This window comes from Teleopsis dalmanni, unplaced genomic scaffold, assembly GCF_002237135.1.
Source record: "Teleopsis dalmanni isolate 2A unplaced genomic scaffold, ASM223713v2 unscaffolded_contig_0103, whole genome shotgun sequence".
NCBI lineage: Eukaryota > Metazoa > Arthropoda > Insecta > Diptera > Diopsidae > Teleopsis > Teleopsis dalmanni.
In genome coordinates, this window is record NW_024031485.1 from 1 (window position 1) to 20,026 (window position 20,026).

The following is a 20,026-nucleotide window of genomic DNA, read 5'->3' on the forward strand; positions in this document are numbered from 1 at the left end:
ATCTTTCGAGCAGAGAATACAAGACGCACCAAATGCATGCCGAAGGTGTGTTAAGTTGGGACATATGGCAAGAATCTGTCGAAATCCAAAAATTCTTTTTTGTTGGATCTGTGGAAAACAGAACACACGAACCCTTGACTGCTGCAAGGAAAATTCGGGAAACGAGATAAGAGGACAGCCAACAGCGGGGAAGCCGTTCTCTCGGAATTCAGGCCCCGCAAGGACTTAAGACTAATCCACGTCAACGAAACTCGAATTACGGCACAAGTTCAACCCCAACAGACTTCTACATAAGTAACAATGTCGCCAGCTCATGTTTCCTCATTGACACTATCTACGTCTCAACAGCAACAACCACAAACTCCTTCAACTCCATCACATCATCTAAATAGCATTTTGAATGAAACAGCTAATTCTAATGATTCCTCAACACTAGCAGTTGCAGCCAATGACAGCAATAACAGTAATAACAGTAGCAGTAATAGTTCAACAAATAGTATTGTAAATAATCAACCAACGATGCCATTACAGAATACAATGAGATTCATATCCATGACGCCAGTACGAGTTGAAGATATCTATAGTCTAGGCCCGGTATCACTTGTCCAGAACCAGCAGCAAAGTAACCAACAACATAACCAGTCAAAAGATAAGCAAACAACAGCAGAAGTGAATAAAATTGCAACTTCAAAGACAGCATCACTATCCAAGCCAAGTATAATACAAAGCACACAATGTCAGATTTACCCAGACAAGCATTCAGTAAAACTGAGAGAAAATTTACAAGAGCAAGCGCCATGTAAATGCCTTGTACCACCATCGCATGATCCAAAAGTAAACAAAGGGATACAAGAATTCCGAATCCCACAAGCACAACGTCAACAAAAGTTAAAATATATCGAAGAAAATCCGAAAGTATTTAGTCTACAGCAATACACACAAGATCATCAAGAATCACAAACTCAAACATACAAGGCACAACGACAACAACGTCCAAGATATATCAAACAAAATCCAGAAGTATTTCATCCAATCCGAGTAATACCAGATCAAGTGCAAGCGCATGAAATACAACCACAGCAAGTTCCACAACATGTTACGCCTATCGAAGAAAACAAACCAGAAACTCTCGTGAGACGTCTAGGCACATTTAAACGAAAGGATGACCATCATCATGTCAAAAACCAAGATGATTACTACAAAATTTTCAAGAGTCCAAAGAAACGAAAGAGAAATCGTGCCTCATTCTAAGAGAAATATACGTATCAAAGCCCATATCGCTGACCTCCGAATATACTATGGAAAATAAAAACAAAAAAAAAAACCCACACTTGAAAAAAAAAAATATAATAAACAAATCTATTGCATTTCGTATAAAATATAAAATAATAAAATATTATAATAATAATATAATCATAATAATATAAGTCAATAATAATTTAAAGTAATAAAGATAATAATGACTTTCACCATTAACAAACTGTCTCCAGTCAGTTGGCTAATTTAACAAAAAAAAATATTCAGGGTGTAGAGTGCAAAATAATAAGCAAAGAAAAAAGTAAAAAGGCTACTCTGCTGCAAAGGTTCAAAAAGCGCAAATCATCAGGATGTTAGCCGTATATAAGGACCACGCGTGTTTTAATAAGCTAAGTTCGATCAAAAAAATCAAAGATGGCAGATGATTTGGAAACCAAGTTTAAGCGCACAGCCGCACGTGTGCAGCAACAACTAAAAAAATTAGTAAAGAACAAACCACGCAGCCTTTACTTACCAATCGCCATGGAACAAACAGCCAAACAAGATAAAAACAAGCTACGCAAAAACCAACCTGGTAAGAAAGAGCAAACCATGGAAGATGTCCAAATACAACCAACAATAAGACCATCAGACCGGAAAATGTTGCCGAAAGCCATTGGGTGGCGATGTAAAAAAACCCACCAGAACAACAGTGACACACAATCACACCGAGATCCAACACGTGCTCCAGCAGCCTCGACAACAGTAAAAATAGATAATGATGACCAGGATGTACTACAGTGTACATGGAACGATGTGGTTGATGAACAAAATCGATCGCCACCAACACCCGTGATTGACGAGTTATACAGTGAGTTATTAAAGAATGCAGCCGAATCGCAACCATCAGTAGCAGATACAGTCAGAAAATTTGTGGACAAATATCCACCAGAGGTGAGCCAAGCTATTTGCGATGCCCGCAGAAAACGTGGTGCAGGTAAAAGAATTAATTTCCAGCGTGTCGTCGAAGGCAAGGCGTACCAAGTGAAAATCAGTCGGAAAGGCGTAATAAAGGTTTGGGTGAAATAAAATGCGACAACAAAATTTTAATCTTCCGAAGAGGGGAGAGAATGTAAAGGCTGAAATTTCTATAAAGCAATTTCAAACCATACATAAATTCTTGTGTAAATCTGACGTCAGACCGTCAGCCTAAAACACAACACCATCACCATGGACTATTCAAATAAAGAACCCAACTCACCCCTACAAGATCAGCATGTAACCTGAAAAGAATAAAATTTATTTTATTACTTAACAAGATGGTAAGACAATAACATTACCTGCAATCCATGCGTTAATAAGCCGCGGATAAGACTAATAAACAAAACTGAAGAAGAAGAAAAAAAAAAAGAGAAAATTAATAACAACAAACCAACAAAACACAACTTGAAAACATGAATTTTGAATTACAAATAATCATACATTGAACAATTATTAAACAATAAAACACACTTTATATCTTTATTGAATAAACATGAATTTAAAGAAATAAAACAAACACTCATTGTTTACATTTTTACAATAGAAAAAAAAAACAACACATCAGTAAAAAACCCACTGCTGCCGTAAATTCTTCGTTTGGTTTATTTTTCCACTATATGTAGTAAAACACAAAATTATAAACACTATATCAATTATTAATCATATATGTTTTTTTTAACATAAACAAACTACCATACAAAACAATAATTACAATCAGACACTTGCACTAATTCTCCTACCACAATATCACGCACATATATATATCGTTGGGGTTTTATTTTATTTATTAAATAATGGAAGTTATAATTAATTGAATTAAATTGAAAACTAACACTTTATGGTGGTTTTAAATTTTAATTCTCTTTCCGAATTAAATCAAAAAGACGCGAAATATGTCAAACATAAAAGTCAGGCGAAGAAAAGTGCGCAAAAATGCAAATAACACGAAGTACACGACAATACACAAAATACACAAGAAAGACACGAAAAGCACAAAAGTCAACACGAACAACGAAGTTTACCGGTACGCTACACCGAAAAGCTCCGGTCAATTCGGTATATAAGAACGCGCATTTTACAGAACGGGGGACTTGTCTTTTGGAGCTCAAGCGAGTTACAAGTTCACTGGTCAATTCGATCAAAACTAGATTACAGGCTACTTCAGTCTAACTGGTCAATTCGATCAAAAATAGGAAACTGGTCAATTCGATCAAAACTAGATTACAGGCTACTTCAGTCTAACTGGTCAATTCGATCAAAAATAGGAAACTGGTCAATTCGATCAAAACTAGATTACAGGCTACTTCAGTCTAACTGGTCAATTCGATCAAAAATAGGAAACTGGTCAATTCGATCAAAACTAGATTACAGGCTACTTCAGTCTAACTGGTCAATTCGATCAAAAATAGGAAACTGGTCAATTCGATCAAAACTAGATTACAGGCTACTTCAGTCTAACTGGTCAATTCGATCAAAATAGGAAACTGGTCAATTCGATCAAAACTAGATTACAGGCTACGTCAGTCTAACTGGTCAATTCGATCAAAATAGGAAACTGGTCAATTCGATCAAAACTAGATTACAGGCTACTTCAGTCTAACTGGTCAATTCGATCAAAGTAGGAAACTGATTTCATTTAATTTTCTCTTTTCCGTTAATTATTATTTTGATCATTCAGCCCACAGACAAATTGCTTGACACAAAACATCCGCAAGAAGAGAAGGAACCCAGGAGAGAACGCGGTCCTGTCAGGTACCTCCTCAACGTCAGAAGCAACCACGGAAGCCTGTACAACGATTCCATAAAATCACGCCTATATTTACCCTGAAGACACAAACATCAGAAGCGAACGTCGGAGTTATCAAGAATTACTATTTTCTTCCTTAAATGTCTATAACCATTGTTTTTTTTATATATCGGAATAAATAAAATTGGTAAATTATTATAAAAATACGCTTTTATTTTGGTTCCTAAAGAAATTCAGTCCCGAAGATATAAATTCTATTATAACGAACCTGGACAACCGCTTTGCTACTCCAGCAAAGCGTAACGAACGAAAAAAGGTCGTTACAATTGTAAAATATCAACAAAATATTTCAATTAAATCATAGAAATTTCATTAAAAATAAAGAATTTTTTTTATAGTATGCATTTATATATCTCAATAAATTTTTGTGAACGAACGGGACCAAAATCATCTATACATTTTCATAAAGGTGAAGAAAAGCTCAAAATCATAAAAATCTTATGCACAGTTTTTTTATAATCATTTTTTAAACATTTCTCTATTTTTTACCAAAAATTTAGAATTTATATCTTCGGGACTGAATTTCTTTAGGAACCAAAATAAAAGCGTATTTTTATAATAATTTACCAATTTTATTTATTCCGATATATAAAAAAAACAATGGTTATAGACATTTAAGGAAGAAAATAGTAATTCTTGATAACTCCGACGTTCGCTTCTGATGTTTGTGTCTTCAGGGTAAATATAGGCGTGATTTTATGGAATCATTGTACAGGCTTCCGTGGTTGCTTCTGACGTTGAGGAGGTACCTGACAGGACCGCGTTCTCTCCTGGGTTCCTTCTCTTCTTGCGGATGTTTTGTGTCAAGCAATTTGTCTGTGGGCTGAATGATCAAAATAATAATTAACGGAAAAGAGAAAATTAAATGAAATCAGTTTCCTACTTTGATCGAATTGACCAGTTAGACTGAAGTAGCCTGTAATCTAGTTTTGATCGAATTGACCAGTTTCCTATTTTGATCGAATTGACCAGTTAGACTGAAGTAGCCTGTAATCTAGTTTTGATCGAATTGACCAGTTTCCTATTTTGATCGAATTGACCAGTTAGACTGAAGTAGCCTGTAATCTAGTTTTGATCGAATTGACCAGTTTCCTATTTTTGATCGAATTGACCAGTTAGACTGAAGTAGCCTGTAATCTAGTTTTGATCGAATTGACCAGTTTCCTATTTTTGATCGAATTGACCAGTTAGACCGAACTAACCTGTAATCTAGTTTTGATCGAATTGACCAGTTTCCTATTTTTGATCGAATTGACCAGTTAGACTGAAGTAGCCTGTAATCTAGTTTTGATCGAATTGACCAGTTTCCTATTTTTGATCGAATTGACCAGTTAGACTGAAGTAGCCTGTAATCTAGTTTTGATCGAATTGACCAGTGAACTTGTAACTCGCTTGAGCTCCAAAAGACAAGTCCCCCGTTCTGTAAAATGCGCGTTCTTATATACCGAATTGACCGGAGCTTTTCGGTGTAGCGTACCGGTAAACTTCGTTGTTCGTGTTAACTTTTTGTGCTTTTCGTGTCTTTCTTGTGTATTTTGTGTATTGTCGTGTACTTCGTGTTATTTGCATTTTTGCGCACTTTTCTTCGCCTGACTTTTATGTTTGACATATTTCGCGTCTTTTTGATTTAATTCGGAAAGAGAATTAAAATTTAAAACCACCATAAAGTGTTAGTTTTCAATTTAATTCAATTAATTATAACTTCCATTATTTAATAAATAAAATAAAACCCCAACGATATATATATGTGCGTGATATTGTGGTAGGAGAATTAGTGCAAGTGTCTGATTGTAATTATTGTTTTGTATGGTAGTTTGTTTATGTTAAAAAAAACATATATGATTAATAATTGATATAGTGTTTATAATTTTGTGTTTTACTACATATAGTGGAAAAATAAACCAAACGAAGAATTTACGGCAGCAGTGGGTTTTTTACTGATGTGTTGTTTTTTTTTTCTATTGTAAAAATGTAAACAATGAGTGTTTGTTTTATTTCTTTAAATTCATGTTTATTCAATAAAGATATAAAGTGTGTTTTATTGTTTAATAATTGTTCAATGTATGATTATTTGTAATTCAAAATTCATGTTTTCAAGTTGTGTTTTGTTGGTTTGTTGTTATTAATTTTCTCTTTTTTTTTTTCTTCTTCTTCAGTTTTGTTTATTAGTCTTATCCGCGGCTTATTAACGCATGGATTGCAGGTAATGTTATTGTCTTACCATCTTGTTAAGTAATAAAATAAATTTTATTCTTTTCAGGTTACATGCTGATCTTGTAGGGGTGAGTTGGGTTCTTTATTTGAATAGTCCATGGTGATGGTGTTGTGTTTTAGGCTGACGGTCTGACGTCAGATTTACACAAGAATTTATGTATGGTTTGAAATTGCTTTATAGAAATTTCAGCCTTTACATTCTCTCCCCTCTTCGGAAGATTAAAATTTTGTTGTCGCATTTTATTTCACCCAAACCTTTATTACGCCTTTCCGACTGATTTTCACTTGGTACGCCTTGCCTTCGACGACACGCTGGAAATTAATTCTTTTACCTGCACCACGTTTTCTGCGGGCATCGCAAATAGCTTGGCTCACCTCTGGTGGATATTTGTCCACAAATTTTCTGACTGTATCTGCTACTGATGGTTGCGATTCGGCTGCATTCTTTAATAACTCACTGTATAACTCGTCAATCACGGGTGTTGGTGGCGATCGATTTTGTTCATCAACCACATCGTTCCATGTACACTGTAGTACATCCTGGTCATCATTATCTATTTTTACTGTTGTCGAGGCTGCTGGAGCACGTGTTGGATCTCGGTGTGATTGTGTGTCACTGTTGTTCTGGTGGGTTTTTTTACATCGCCACCCAATGGCTTTCGGCAACATTTTCCGGTCTGATGGTCTTATTGTTGGTTGTATTTGGACATCTTCCATGGTTTGCTCTTTCTTACCAGGTTGGTTTTTGCGTAGCTTGTTTTTATCTTGTTTGGCTGTTTGTTCCATGGCGATTGGTAAGTAAAGGCTGCGTGGTTTGTTCTTTACTAATTTTTTTAGTTGTTGCTGCACACGTGCGGCTGTGCGCTTAAACTTGGTTTCCAAATCATCTGCCATCTTTGATTTTTTTGATCGAACTTAGCTTATTAAAACACGCGTGGTCCTTATATACGGCTAACATCCTGATGATTTGCGCTTTTTGAACCTTTGCAGCAGAGTAGCCTTTTTACTTTTTTCTTTGCTTATTATTTTGCACTCTACACCCTGAATATTTTTTTTTGTTAAATTAGCCAACTGACTGGAGACAGTTTGTTAATGGTGAAAGTCATTATTATCTTTATTACTTTAAATTATTATTGACTTATATTATTATGATTATATTATTATTATAATATTTTATTATTTTATATTTTATACGAAATGCAATAGATTTGTTTATTATATTTTTTTTTTTCAAGTGTGGGTTTTTTTTTTTGTTTTTATTTTCCATAATATATTAGGAGGTCAGCGATATGGGCTTTGATACGTATATTTCTCTTAGAATGAGGCACGATTTCTCTTTCGTTTCTTTGGACTCTTGAAAATTTTGTAGTAATCATCTTGGTTTTTGACATGATGATGGTCATCCTTTCGTTTAAATGTGCCTAGACGTCTCACGAGAGTTTCTGGTTTGTTTTCTTCGATAGGCGTAACATGTTGCGGAACTTGCTGTGGTTGTATTTCATGCGCTTGCACTTGATCTGGTATTACTCGGATTGGATGAAATACTTCTGGATTTTGTTTGATATATCTTGGACGTTGTTGTCGTTGTGCCTTTTGTATTTGAGTTTGTGATTCTTCACGATCTTGTGTGTATCGCTGTAGACTAAATACTTTCGGATTTTCTTCGATATGTTTTAAATTTCGCTGACGTTGTGCTTCTGGGATTTGGAACTCTTGTATCTCTTTGTTTGCTTTTGGATCATGCGATGGTGGTACAAGGCATTTACATGGCGCTTGCTCTTGTAAATTTTCTCGCAGTTTTACTGAATGCTTGTCTGGGTAAATCCGACATTGTGTGCTTTGTATTATACTTGGCTTGGATAGTGATGCTGTCTTTGAAGTTGCAATTTTATTTACTTCTGCTGTTGTTTGCTTATCTATCGACTGGTTATGTTGTTGGTTACTTTGCTGCTGGTTCCGGACAGGTGATACCGGGCCTAGACTATGGATATCTTCAACTCGTACTGGCGTCATGGATATGAGTCTCATTGTATTCTGTAATGGCATCGTTGGTTGATTATTTACAATACTATTTGTTGAACTATTACTGCTACTGTTATTACTGTTATTGCTGTCATTGGCTGCAACTGCTAGTGTTGAGGAATCATTAGAATTAGCTGTTTCATTCAAAATACTATTTAGATGATGTGATGGAGTTGAAGGAGTTTGTGGTTGTTGCTGTTGAGACGTAGATAGTGTCAATGGTGAGGAAACATGAGCTGGCGACATTGTTACTTGTGTAGAAGTCTGTTGTGGCTGAACTTGTGCCGTAATTCGAGTTTCGTTTACGTGGATTAGTCTTAAGTCCTTGCGGGGCCTAAATTTCGAGAGAACGGCTTCCCCACTGTTGGTCGTCCTCTTATCTCGTTTCCCGGATCTTCCTTGCAGCAGTCAAGGGTTCGTGTGTTCTGTTTTCCACAGATCCAACAAAAAAGAATTTTTGGATTTCGACAGATTCTTGCCATATGTCCCAATTTCCCACACCTTCGGCACGCATTTGGTGCGTCTTGGATTCTCTGCTCGAAAGATTGGACTAGGTGGTTTCTTTCCTCTCTTAGCCTTGGAGGTCCGGTTTTCTCTTGTTCTCCCCGTATAGCTTCGTAATCACCAGCCATGTCGATTAGTTCTCCCAATGTTTCGAAGTCTCGTCGTCGGATATAAAGCTAGTAGTCCGGATGTGCATTTCGATAAATTCGTTCTAGTTGAGCAGCGGCTCCTATATCTGCGTGTCGCATTAGAATTTGGATTGCTATAACATAGTCTTTGAATGTCTCCCGTGACCTCTGACGGCGGGCCCGGATTTCATCTTCTAACTTCTCAAAGTATCTTACCGGTAGAAAGAACTTGAGAAAGTCAGCTTTGAAAGCGGTCCATAATTTCCACTGGCTGTTATTACTTCTATACCAATTTAATGCTTTATCCTTCAAAAGTTCTGGCATGGTACGTGGTATTGTGTTAATGTTTAATCCATGGGCTTCCACCAACTCCTCGACTCGTTCGATGAACATCAGCGGGTCTTTGCCCCCGTCATATTTGACAGACCATTTCCGGACTTGTTCTATACTTTGTGTAACAGGTGGAATTGTTATTTGTACATCGTTATTTAGTTCTTGTGTGATCGGTATTGTTTTTGTATGTTTACGCGCAAGGTCCCATAGCATTTCTCTCCGGACCATGTCATAATCTTCTTCGTCGATGTATGCTGCTAGTCTTTTTCGTAATTCCTCTACGGATCCACTCGTTTCTAGTTGCATTTCGGACAAGTAGTGGATTAATTCATCCTTCCGTAAGTTGTACAACCAGGATTTGCTCGGCGTGGTGGGTCTTCGAAGTTCTTGGTCGCCAATGTCGACCCTTGTTTTATGCTCTATAGACATAATTGATTTCCTTTCGATAATCGAGTTTAATATTTACCAATGTGGTTTTGTCCTGGTATTTTTGCGATAAATGTTACAGTCCCTCTGAAACTCAGTCCCTGTGAAACTCAGTCCCATGAAACTCAGTCCCTCTGAAACTCAGTCCCATGAAACTCAGTCCCATGAAACTCAGTCCCATGAAACTCAGTCCCATGAAACTCAGTCCCTCTGAAACTCAGTCCCATGAAACTCAGTCCCTGCTCGGGCGCCAATTGTAACGACCTTTTATCGTTCGTTACGCTTTGCTGGAGTAGCAAAGCGGTTGTCCAGGTTCGTTATAATAGAATTTATATCTTCGGGACTGAATTTCTTTAGGAACCAAAATAAAAGCGTATTTTTATAATAATTTACCAATTTTATTTATTCCGATATATAAAAAAAACAATGGTTACAGACATTTAAGGAAGAAAATAGTAATTCTTGATAACTCCGACGTTCGCTTCTGATGTTTGTGTCTTCAGGGTAAATATAGGCGTGATTTTATGGAATCATTGTACAGGCTTCCGTGGTTGCTTCTGACGTTGAGGAGGTACCTGACAGGACCGCGTTCTCTCCTGGGTTCCTTCTCTTCTTGCGGATGTTTTGTGTCAAGCAATTTGTCTGTGGGCTGAATGATCAAAATAATAATTAACGGAAAAGAGAAAATTAAATGAAATCAGTTTCCTACTTTGATCGAATTGACCAGTTAGACTGAAGTAGCCTGTAATCTAGTTTTGATCGAATTGACCAGTTTCCTATTTTGATCGAATTGACCAGTTAGACTGAAGTAGCCTGTAATCTAGTTTTGATCGAATTGACCAGTTTCCTATTTTGATCGAATTGACCAGTTAGACTGAAGTAGCCTGTAATCTAGTTTTGATCGAATTGACCAGTTTCCTATTTTTGATCGAATTGACCAGTTAGACTGAAGTAGCCTGTAATCTAGTTTTGATCGAATTGACCAGTTTCCTATTTTTGATCGAATTGACCAGTTAGACCGAACTAACCTGTAATCTAGTTTTGATCGAATTGACCAGTTTCCTATTTTTGATCGAATTGACCAGTTAGACTGAAGTAGCCTGTAATCTAGTTTTGATCGAATTGACCAGTTTCCTATTTTTGATCGAATTGACCAGTTAGACTGAAGTAGCCTGTAATCTAGTTTTGATCGAATTGACCAGTGAACTTGTAACTCGCTTGAGCTCCAAAAGACAAGTCCCCCGTTCTGTAAAATGCGCGTTCTTATATACCGAATTGACCGGAGCTTTTCGGTGTAGCGTACCGGTAAACTTCGTTGTTCGTGTTAACTTTTTGTGCTTTTCGTGTCTTTCTTGTGTATTTTGTGTATTGTCGTGTACTTCGTGTTATTTGCATTTTTGCGCACTTTTCTTCGCCTGACTTTTATGTTTGACATATTTCGCGTCTTTTTGATTTAATTCGGAAAGAGAATTAAAATTTAAAACCACCATAAAGTGTTAGTTTTCAATTTAATTCAATTAATTATAACTTCCATTATTTAATAAATAAAATAAAACCCCAACGATATATATATGTGCGTGATATTGTGGTAGGAGAATTAGTGCAAGTGTCTGATTGTAATTATTGTTTTGTATGGTAGTTTGTTTATGTTAAAAAAAACATATATGATTAATAATTGATATAGTGTTTATAATTTTGTGTTTTACTACATATAGTGGAAAAATAAACCAAACGAAGAATTTACGGCAGCAGTGGGTTTTTTACTGATGTGTTGTTTTTTTTTTCTATTGTAAAAATGTAAACAATGAGTGTTTGTTTTATTTCTTTAAATTCATGTTTATTCAATAAAGATATAAAGTGTGTTTTATTGTTTAATAATTGTTCAATGTATGATTATTTGTAATTCAAAATTCATGTTTTCAAGTTGTGTTTTGTTGGTTTGTTGTTATTAATTTTCTCTTTTTTTTTTTCTTCTTCTTCAGTTTTGTTTATTAGTCTTATCCGCGGCTTATTAACGCATGGATTGCAGGTAATGTTATTGTCTTACCATCTTGTTAAGTAATAAAATAAATTTTATTCTTTTCAGGTTACATGCTGATCTTGTAGGGGTGAGTTGGGTTCTTTATTTGAATAGTCCATGGTGATGGTGTTGTGTTTTAGGCTGACGGTCTGACGTCAGATTTACACAAGAATTTATGTATGGTTTGAAATTGCTTTATAGAAATTTCAGCCTTTACATTCTCTCCCCTCTTCGGAAGATTAAAATTTTGTTGTCGCATTTTATTTCACCCAAACCTTTATTACGCCTTTCCGACTGATTTTCACTTGGTACGCCTTGCCTTCGACGACACGCTGGAAATTAATTCTTTTACCTGCACCACGTTTTCTGCGGGCATCGCAAATAGCTTGGCTCACCTCTGGTGGATATTTGTCCACAAATTTTCTGACTGTATCTGCTACTGATGGTTGCGATTCGGCTGCATTCTTTAATAACTCACTGTATAACTCGTCAATCACGGGTGTTGGTGGCGATCGATTTTGTTCATCAACCACATCGTTCCATGTACACTGTAGTACATCCTGGTCATCATTATCTATTTTTACTGTTGTCGAGGCTGCTGGAGCACGTGTTGGATCTCGGTGTGATTGTGTGTCACTGTTGTTCTGGTGGGTTTTTTTACATCGCCACCCAATGGCTTTCGGCAACATTTTCCGGTCTGATGGTCTTATTGTTGGTTGTATTTGGACATCTTCCATGGTTTGCTCTTTCTTACCAGGTTGGTTTTTGCGTAGCTTGTTTTTATCTTGTTTGGCTGTTTGTTCCATGGCGATTGGTAAGTAAAGGCTGCGTGGTTTGTTCTTTACTAATTTTTTTAGTTGTTGCTGCACACGTGCGGCTGTGCGCTTAAACTTGGTTTCCAAATCATCTGCCATCTTTGATTTTTTTGATCGAACTTAGCTTATTAAAACACGCGTGGTCCTTATATACGGCTAACATCCTGATGATTTGCGCTTTTTGAACCTTTGCAGCAGAGTAGCCTTTTTACTTTTTTCTTTGCTTATTATTTTGCACTCTACACCCTGAATATTTTTTTTTGTTAAATTAGCCAACTGACTGGAGACAGTTTGTTAATGGTGAAAGTCATTATTATCTTTATTACTTTAAATTATTATTGACTTATATTATTATGATTATATTATTATTATAATATTTTATTATTTTATATTTTATACGAAATGCAATAGATTTGTTTATTATATTTTTTTTTTTCAAGTGTGGGTTTTTTTTTTTGTTTTTATTTTCCATAATATATTAGGAGGTCAGCGATATGGGCTTTGATACGTATATTTCTCTTAGAATGAGGCACGATTTCTCTTTCGTTTCTTTGGACTCTTGAAAATTTTGTAGTAATCATCTTGGTTTTTGACATGATGATGGTCATCCTTTCGTTTAAATGTGCCTAGACGTCTCACGAGAGTTTCTGGTTTGTTTTCTTCGATAGGCGTAACATGTTGCGGAACTTGCTGTGGTTGTATTTCATGCGCTTGCACTTGATCTGGTATTACTCGGATTGGATGAAATACTTCTGGATTTTGTTTGATATATCTTGGACGTTGTTGTCGTTGTGCCTTTTGTATTTGAGTTTGTGATTCTTCACGATCTTGTGTGTATCGCTGTAGACTAAATACTTTCGGATTTTCTTCGATATGTTTTAAATTTCGCTGACGTTGTGCTTCTGGGATTTGGAACTCTTGTATCTCTTTGTTTGCTTTTGGATCATGCGATGGTGGTACAAGGCATTTACATGGCGCTTGCTCTTGTAAATTTTCTCGCAGTTTTACTGAATGCTTGTCTGGGTAAATCCGACATTGTGTGCTTTGTATTATACTTGGCTTGGATAGTGATGCTGTCTTTGAAGTTGCAATTTTATTTACTTCTGCTGTTGTTTGCTTATCTATCGACTGGTTATGTTGTTGGTTACTTTGCTGCTGGTTCCGGACAGGTGATACCGGGCCTAGACTATGGATATCTTCAACTCGTACTGGCGTCATGGATATGAGTCTCATTGTATTCTGTAATGGCATCGTTGGTTGATTATTTACAATACTATTTGTTGAACTATTACTGCTACTGTTATTACTGTTATTGCTGTCATTGGCTGCAACTGCTAGTGTTGAGGAATCATTAGAATTAGCTGTTTCATTCAAAATACTATTTAGATGATGTGATGGAGTTGAAGGAGTTTGTGGTTGTTGCTGTTGAGACGTAGATAGTGTCAATGGTGAGGAAACATGAGCTGGCGACATTGTTACTTGTGTAGAAGTCTGTTGTGGCTGAACTTGTGCCGTAATTCGAGTTTCGTTTACGTGGATTAGTCTTAAGTCCTTGCGGGGCCTAAATTTCGAGAGAACGGCTTCCCCACTGTTGGTCGTCCTCTTATCTCGTTTCCCGGATCTTCCTTGCAGCAGTCAAGGGTTCGTGTGTTCTGTTTTCCACAGATCCAACAAAAAAGAATTTTTGGATTTCGACAGATTCTTGCCATATGTCCCAATTTCCCACACCTTCGGCACGCATTTGGTGCGTCTTGGATTCTCTGCTCGAAAGATTGGACTAGGTGGTTTCTTTCCTCTCTTAGCCTTGGAGGTCCGGTTTTCTCTTGTTCTCCCCGTATAGCTTCGTAATCACCAGCCATGTCGATTAGTTCTCCCAATGTTTCGAAGTCTCGTCGTCGGATATAAAGCTAGTAGTCCGGATGTGCATTTCGATAAATTCGTTCTAGTTGAGCAGCGGCTCCTATATCTGCGTGTCGCATTAGAATTTGGATTGCTATAACATAGTCTTTGAATGTCTCCCGTGACCTCTGACGGCGGGCCCGGATTTCATCTTCTAACTTCTCAAAGTATCTTACCGGTAGAAAGAACTTGAGAAAGTCAGCTTTGAAAGCGGTCCATAATTTCCACTGGCTGTTATTACTTCTATACCAATTTAATGCTTTATCCTTCAAAAGTTCTGGCATGGTACGTGGTATTGTGTTAATGTTTAATCCATGGGCTTCCACCAACTCCTCGACTCGTTCGATGAACATCAGCGGGTCTTTGCCCCCGTCATATTTGACAGACCATTTCCGGACTTGTTCTATACTTTGTGTAACAGGTGGAATTGTTATTTGTACATCGTTATTTAGTTCTTGTGTGATCGGTATTGTTTTTGTATGTTTACGCGCAAGGTCCCATAGCATTTCTCTCCGGACCATGTCATAATCTTCTTCGTCGATGTATGCTGCTAGTCTTTTTCGTAATTCCTCTACGGATCCACTCGTTTCTAGTTGCATTTCGGACAAGTAGTGGATTAATTCATCCTTCCGTAAGTTGTACAACCAGGATTTGCTCGGCGTGGTGGGTCTTCGAAGTTCTTGGTCGCCAATGTCGACCCTTGTTTTATGCTCTATAGACATAATTGATTTCCTTTCGATAATCGAGTTTAATATTTACCAATGTGGTTTTGTCCTGGTATTTTTGCGATAAATGTTACAGTCCCTCTGAAACTCAGTCCTTGAACTAGTTCTCTGACTCAGTCCCTGCTCGGGCGCCAATTGTAACGACCTTTTTTCGTTCGTTATGTTTGCTGAGGTATGCAAAGCGGTTGTCCAGGTTCGTTATAATAAAATTTATATCTTCGGGACTAGTTTCTTTAGGAACCAAAATAAAAGCGTAGATTTTATATATTTTATTAATACTTTATTTAATTATTCAAAAAAACAAAACAATTATAATGGGTATAATTTTAGATAAACAAAATATTATTATATATATATTATAAGAATTATATTATTAAATTATAATGGTTACAATTCAGATAAACAAAATATTATTTTCCAAGGATCGGAGAAATTTATGATTTCCGCGCGTGACTATTCCGTAGGGGTGGACTTATGTCACCTCAGTATATGAATTATACATAAGATCAGTTGCTGTCAAAGATGACGATGTTTCGGCGACTGGCTCTGGCTTGTTTGTTATGAAGACTCCTGTCTTTGTACTAAGGGATGTGATAATTTGGCTGAATGATCAAAGAGAAAATTAAATGAAAATTAGTTTCCTACTTTGATCGAATTGACCAGGTTAGGCTGAGTAGCCTGTAATCTAGTTTTGATCGAATTGACCAGTTTCCTATTTTTGATCGAATTGACCAGTTAGACTGAAGTAGCCTGTAATCTAGTTTTGATCGAATTGACCAGTTTCCTATTTTTGATCGAATTGACCAGTTAGACTGAAGTAGCCTGTAATCTAGTTTTGATCGAATTGACCAGTTTCCTATTTTTGATCGAATTGACCAGTTAGACTGAAGTAGCCTGTAATCTAGTTTTGATCGAATTGACCAGTGAACTTGTAACTCGCTTGAGCTCCAAAAGACAAGTCGCCCGTTCTGTAAAATGCGCGTTCTTATATACCGAATTGACCGGAGCTTTTCGGTGTAGCGTACCGGTAAACTTCGTTGTTCGTGTTGACTTTTTGTGCTTTTCGTGTCTTTCTTGTGTATTTTGTGTATTGTCGTGTACTTCGTGTTATTTGCATTTTTGCGCACTTTTCTTCGCCTGACTTTTATGTTTGACATATTTCGCGTCTTTTTGATTTAATTCGGAAAGAGAATTAAAATTTAAAACCACCATAAAGTGTTAGTTTTCAATTTAATTCAATTAATTATAACTTCCATTATTTAATAAATAAAATAAAACCCCAACGATATATATTTGTGCGTGATATTGTGGTAGGAGAATTAGTGCAAGTGTCTGATTGTAATTATTGTTTTGTATGGTAGTTTGTTTATGTTAAAAAAAACATATATGGTTAATAATTGATATAGTGTTTATAATTTTGTGTTTTACTACATATAGTGGAAAAATAAACCAAACGAAGAATTTACGGCAGCAGTGGGTTTTTTACTGATGTGTTGTTTTTTTTTTCTATTGTAAAAATGTAAACAATGAGTGTTTGTTTTATTTCTTTAAATTCATGTTTATTCAATAAAGATATAAAGTGTGTTTTATTGTTTAATAATTGTTCAGTGTATGATTATTTGTAATTCAAAATTCATGTTTTCAAGTTGTGTTTTGTTGGTTTGTTGTTATTAATTTTCTCTTTTTTTTTTTCTTCTTCTTCAGTTTTGTTTATTAGTCTTATCCGCGGCTTATTAACGCATGGATTGCAGGTAATGTTATTGTCTTACCATCTTGTTAAGTAATAAAATAAATTTTATTCTTTTCAGGTTACATGCTGATCTTGTAGGGGTGAGTTGGGTTCTTTATTTGAATAGTCCATGGTGATGGTGTTGTGTTTTAGGCTGACGGTCTGACGTCAGATTTACAGAAGAATTTATGTATGGTTTGAAATTGCTTTATGGAAATTTCAGCCTTTACATTCTCTCCCCTCTTCGGAAGATTAAAATTTTGTTGTCGCATTTTATTTCACCCAAACCTTTATTACGCCTTTCCGACTGATTTTCACTTGGTACGCCTTGCCTTCGACGACACGCTGGAAATTAATTCTTTTACCTGCACCACGTTTTCTGCGGGCATCGCAAATAGCTTGGCTCACCTCTGGTGGATATTTGTCCACCAATTTTCTGACTGTATCTGCTACTGATGGTTGCGATTCGGCTGCATTCTTTAATAACTCACTGTATAACTCGTCAATCACGGGTGGTGGTGGCGATCGATTTTGTTCATCAACCACATCGTTCCATGTACACTGTAGTACATCCTGGTCATCATTATCTATTTTTACTGTTGTCGAGGCTGCTGGAGCACGTGTTGGATCTCGGTGTGATTGTGTGTCACTGTTGTTCTGGTGGGTTTTTTTACATCGCCACCCAATGGCTTTCGGCAACATTTTCCGGTCTGATGGTCTTATTGTTGGTTGTATTTGGACATCTTCCATGGTTTGCTCTTTCTTACCAGGTTGGTTTTTGCGTAGCTTGTTTTTATCTTGTTTGGCTGTTTGTTCCATGGCGATTGGTAAGTAAAGGCTGCGTGGTTTGTTCTTTACTAATTTTTTTAGTTGTTGCTGCACACGTGCGGCTGTGCGCTTAAACTTGGTTTCCAAATCATCTGCCATCTTTGATTTTTTTGATCGAACTTAGCTTATTAAAACACGCGTGGTCCTTATATACGGCTAACATCCTGATGATTTGCGCTTTTTGAACCTTTACAGCAGAGTAGCCTTTTTACTTTTTTCTTTGCTTATTATTTTGCACTCTACACCCTGAATATTTTTTTTTGTTAAATTAGCCAACTGACTGGAGACAGTTTGTTAATGGTGAAAGTCATTATTATCTTTATTACTTTAAATTATTATTGACTTATATTATTATGATTATATTATTATTATAATATTTTATTATTTTATATTTTATACGAAATGCAATAGATTTGTTTATTATATTTTTTTTTTTCAAGTGTGGGTTTTTTTTTTTGTTTTTATTTTCCATAATATATTAGGAGGTCAGCGATATGGGCTTTGATACGTATATTTCTCTTAGAATGAGGCACGATTTCTCTTTCGTTTCTTTGGACTCTTGAAAATTTTGTAGTAATCATCTTGGTTTTTGACATGATGATGGTCATCCTTTCGTTTAAATGTGCCTAGACGTCTCACGAGAGTTTCTGGTTTGTTTTCTTCGATAGGTGTAACATGTTGCGGAACTTGCTGTGGTTGTATTTCATGCGCTTGCACTTGATCTGGTATTACTCGGATTGGATGAAATACTTCTGGATTTTGTTTGATATATCTTGGACGTTGTTGTCGTTGTGCCTTTTGTATTTGAGTTTGTGATTCTTCACGATCTTGTGTGTATCGCTGTAGACTAAATACTTTCGGATTTTCTTCGATATGTTTTAAATTTCGCTGACGTTGTGCTTCTGGGATTTGGAACTCTTGTATCTCTTTGTTTGCTTTTGGATCATGCGATGGTGGTACAAGGCATTTACATGGCGCTTGCTCTTGTAAATTTTCTCGCAGTTTTACTGAATGCTTGTCTGGGTAAATCCGACATTGTGTGCTTTGTATTATACTTGGCTTGGATAGTGATGCTGTCTTTGAAGTTGCAATTTTATTTACTTCTGCTGTTGTTTGCTTATCTATCGACTGGTTATGTTGTTGGTTACTTTGCTGCTGGTTCCGGACAGGTGATACCGGGCCTAGACTATGGATATCTTCAACTCGTACTGGCGTCATGGATATGAGTCTCATTGTATTCTGTAATGGCATCGTTGGTTGATTATTTACAATACTATTTGTTGAACTATTACTGCTACTGTTATTACTGTTATTGCTGTCATTGGCTGCAACTGCTAGTGTTGAGGAATCATTAGAATTAGCTGTTTCATTCAAAATACTATTTAGATGATGTGATGGAGTTGAAGGAGTTTGTGGTTGTTGCTGTTGAGACGTAGATAGTGTCAATGGTGAGGAAACATGAGCTGGCGACATTGTTACTTGTGTAGAAGTCTGTTGTGGCTGAACTTGTGCCGTAATTCGAGTTTCGTTTACGTGGATTAGTCTTAAGTCCTTGCGGGGCCTAAATTTCGAGAGAACGGCTTCCCCACTGTTGGTCGTCCTCTTATCTCGTTTCCCGGATCTTCCTTGCAGCAGTCAAGGGTTCGTGTGTTCAGTTTTCCACAGATCCAACAAAAAAGAATTTTTGGATTTCGACAGATTCTTGCCATATGTCCCAATTTCCCACACCTTCGGCACGCATTTGGTGTGTCTTGGATTCTCTGCTCGAAAGATTGGACTAGGTGGTTTCTTTCCTCTCTTAGCCTTGGAGGTCCGGTTTTCTCTTGTTCTCCCCGTATAGCTTCGTAATCACCAGCCATGTCGATTAGTTCTCCCAATGTTTCGAAGTCTCGTCGTCGGATATAAAGCTAGTAGTCCGGATGTGCATTTCGATAAATTCGTTCTAGTTGAGCAGCGGCTCCTATATCTGCGTGTCGCATTAGAATTTGGATTGCTATAACATAGTCTTTGAATGTCTCCCGTGACCTCTGACGGCGGGCCCGGATTTCATCTTCTAACTTCTCAAAGTATCTTGCCGGTAGAAAGAACTTGAGAAAGTCAGCTTTGAAAGCGGTCCATAATTTCCACTGGCTGTTATTACTTCTATACCAATTTAATGCTTTATCCTTCAAAAGTTCTGGCATGGTACGTGGTATTGTGTTAATGTTTAATCCATGGGCTTCCACCAACTCCTCGACTCGTTCGATGAACATCAGCGGGTCTTTGCCCCCGTCATATTTGACAGACCATTTCCGGACTT

The 20,026-nt window shown here is 36.7% G+C and overlaps 4 protein-coding genes across 4 annotated transcripts; 1 reads left to right on the top strand and 3 right to left on the bottom strand.

Moving 5' to 3' along the window:
* Nucleotides 1–300: 300 nt before the first annotated feature.
* Nucleotides 301–2,325, top strand: LOC119663056 (putative mediator of RNA polymerase II transcription subunit 29). Its single transcript, XM_038072723.1, has 2 exons — nt 301–1,131; nt 1,672–2,325. Exons 1-2 carry the CDS (start codon nt 301–303, stop codon nt 2,323–2,325), a joined length of 1,485 nt encoding a protein of 494 aa, XP_037928651.1.
* A 4,213-nt stretch (nt 2,326–6,538) lies between these two features.
* Nucleotides 6,539–8,566, bottom strand: LOC119663053 (putative mediator of RNA polymerase II transcription subunit 29). The gene is made up of 2 exons (XM_038072720.1): nt 7,733–8,566; nt 6,539–7,192 (listed from the first exon to the last, which is right to left on the bottom strand). The coding sequence occupies exons 1-2, from the start codon at nt 8,564–8,566 to the stop codon at nt 6,539–6,541; spliced, it is 1,488 nt and encodes a 495-aa protein (XP_037928648.1).
* Nucleotides 8,567–11,991: 3,425 nt separating this feature from the next.
* LOC119663054 (putative mediator of RNA polymerase II transcription subunit 29) lies at nt 11,992–14,019 on the bottom strand. The gene is made up of 2 exons (XM_038072721.1): nt 13,186–14,019; nt 11,992–12,645 (listed from the first exon to the last, which is right to left on the bottom strand). Exons 1-2 carry the CDS (start codon nt 14,017–14,019, stop codon nt 11,992–11,994), a joined length of 1,488 nt encoding a protein of 495 aa, XP_037928649.1.
* A 3,153-nt stretch (nt 14,020–17,172) lies between these two features.
* Nucleotides 17,173–19,200, bottom strand: LOC119663055 (putative mediator of RNA polymerase II transcription subunit 29). The gene is made up of 2 exons (XM_038072722.1): nt 18,367–19,200; nt 17,173–17,826 (listed from the first exon to the last, which is right to left on the bottom strand). The coding sequence occupies exons 1-2, from the start codon at nt 19,198–19,200 to the stop codon at nt 17,173–17,175; spliced, it is 1,488 nt and encodes a 495-aa protein (XP_037928650.1).
* Nucleotides 19,201–20,026: the final 826 nt, after the last annotated feature.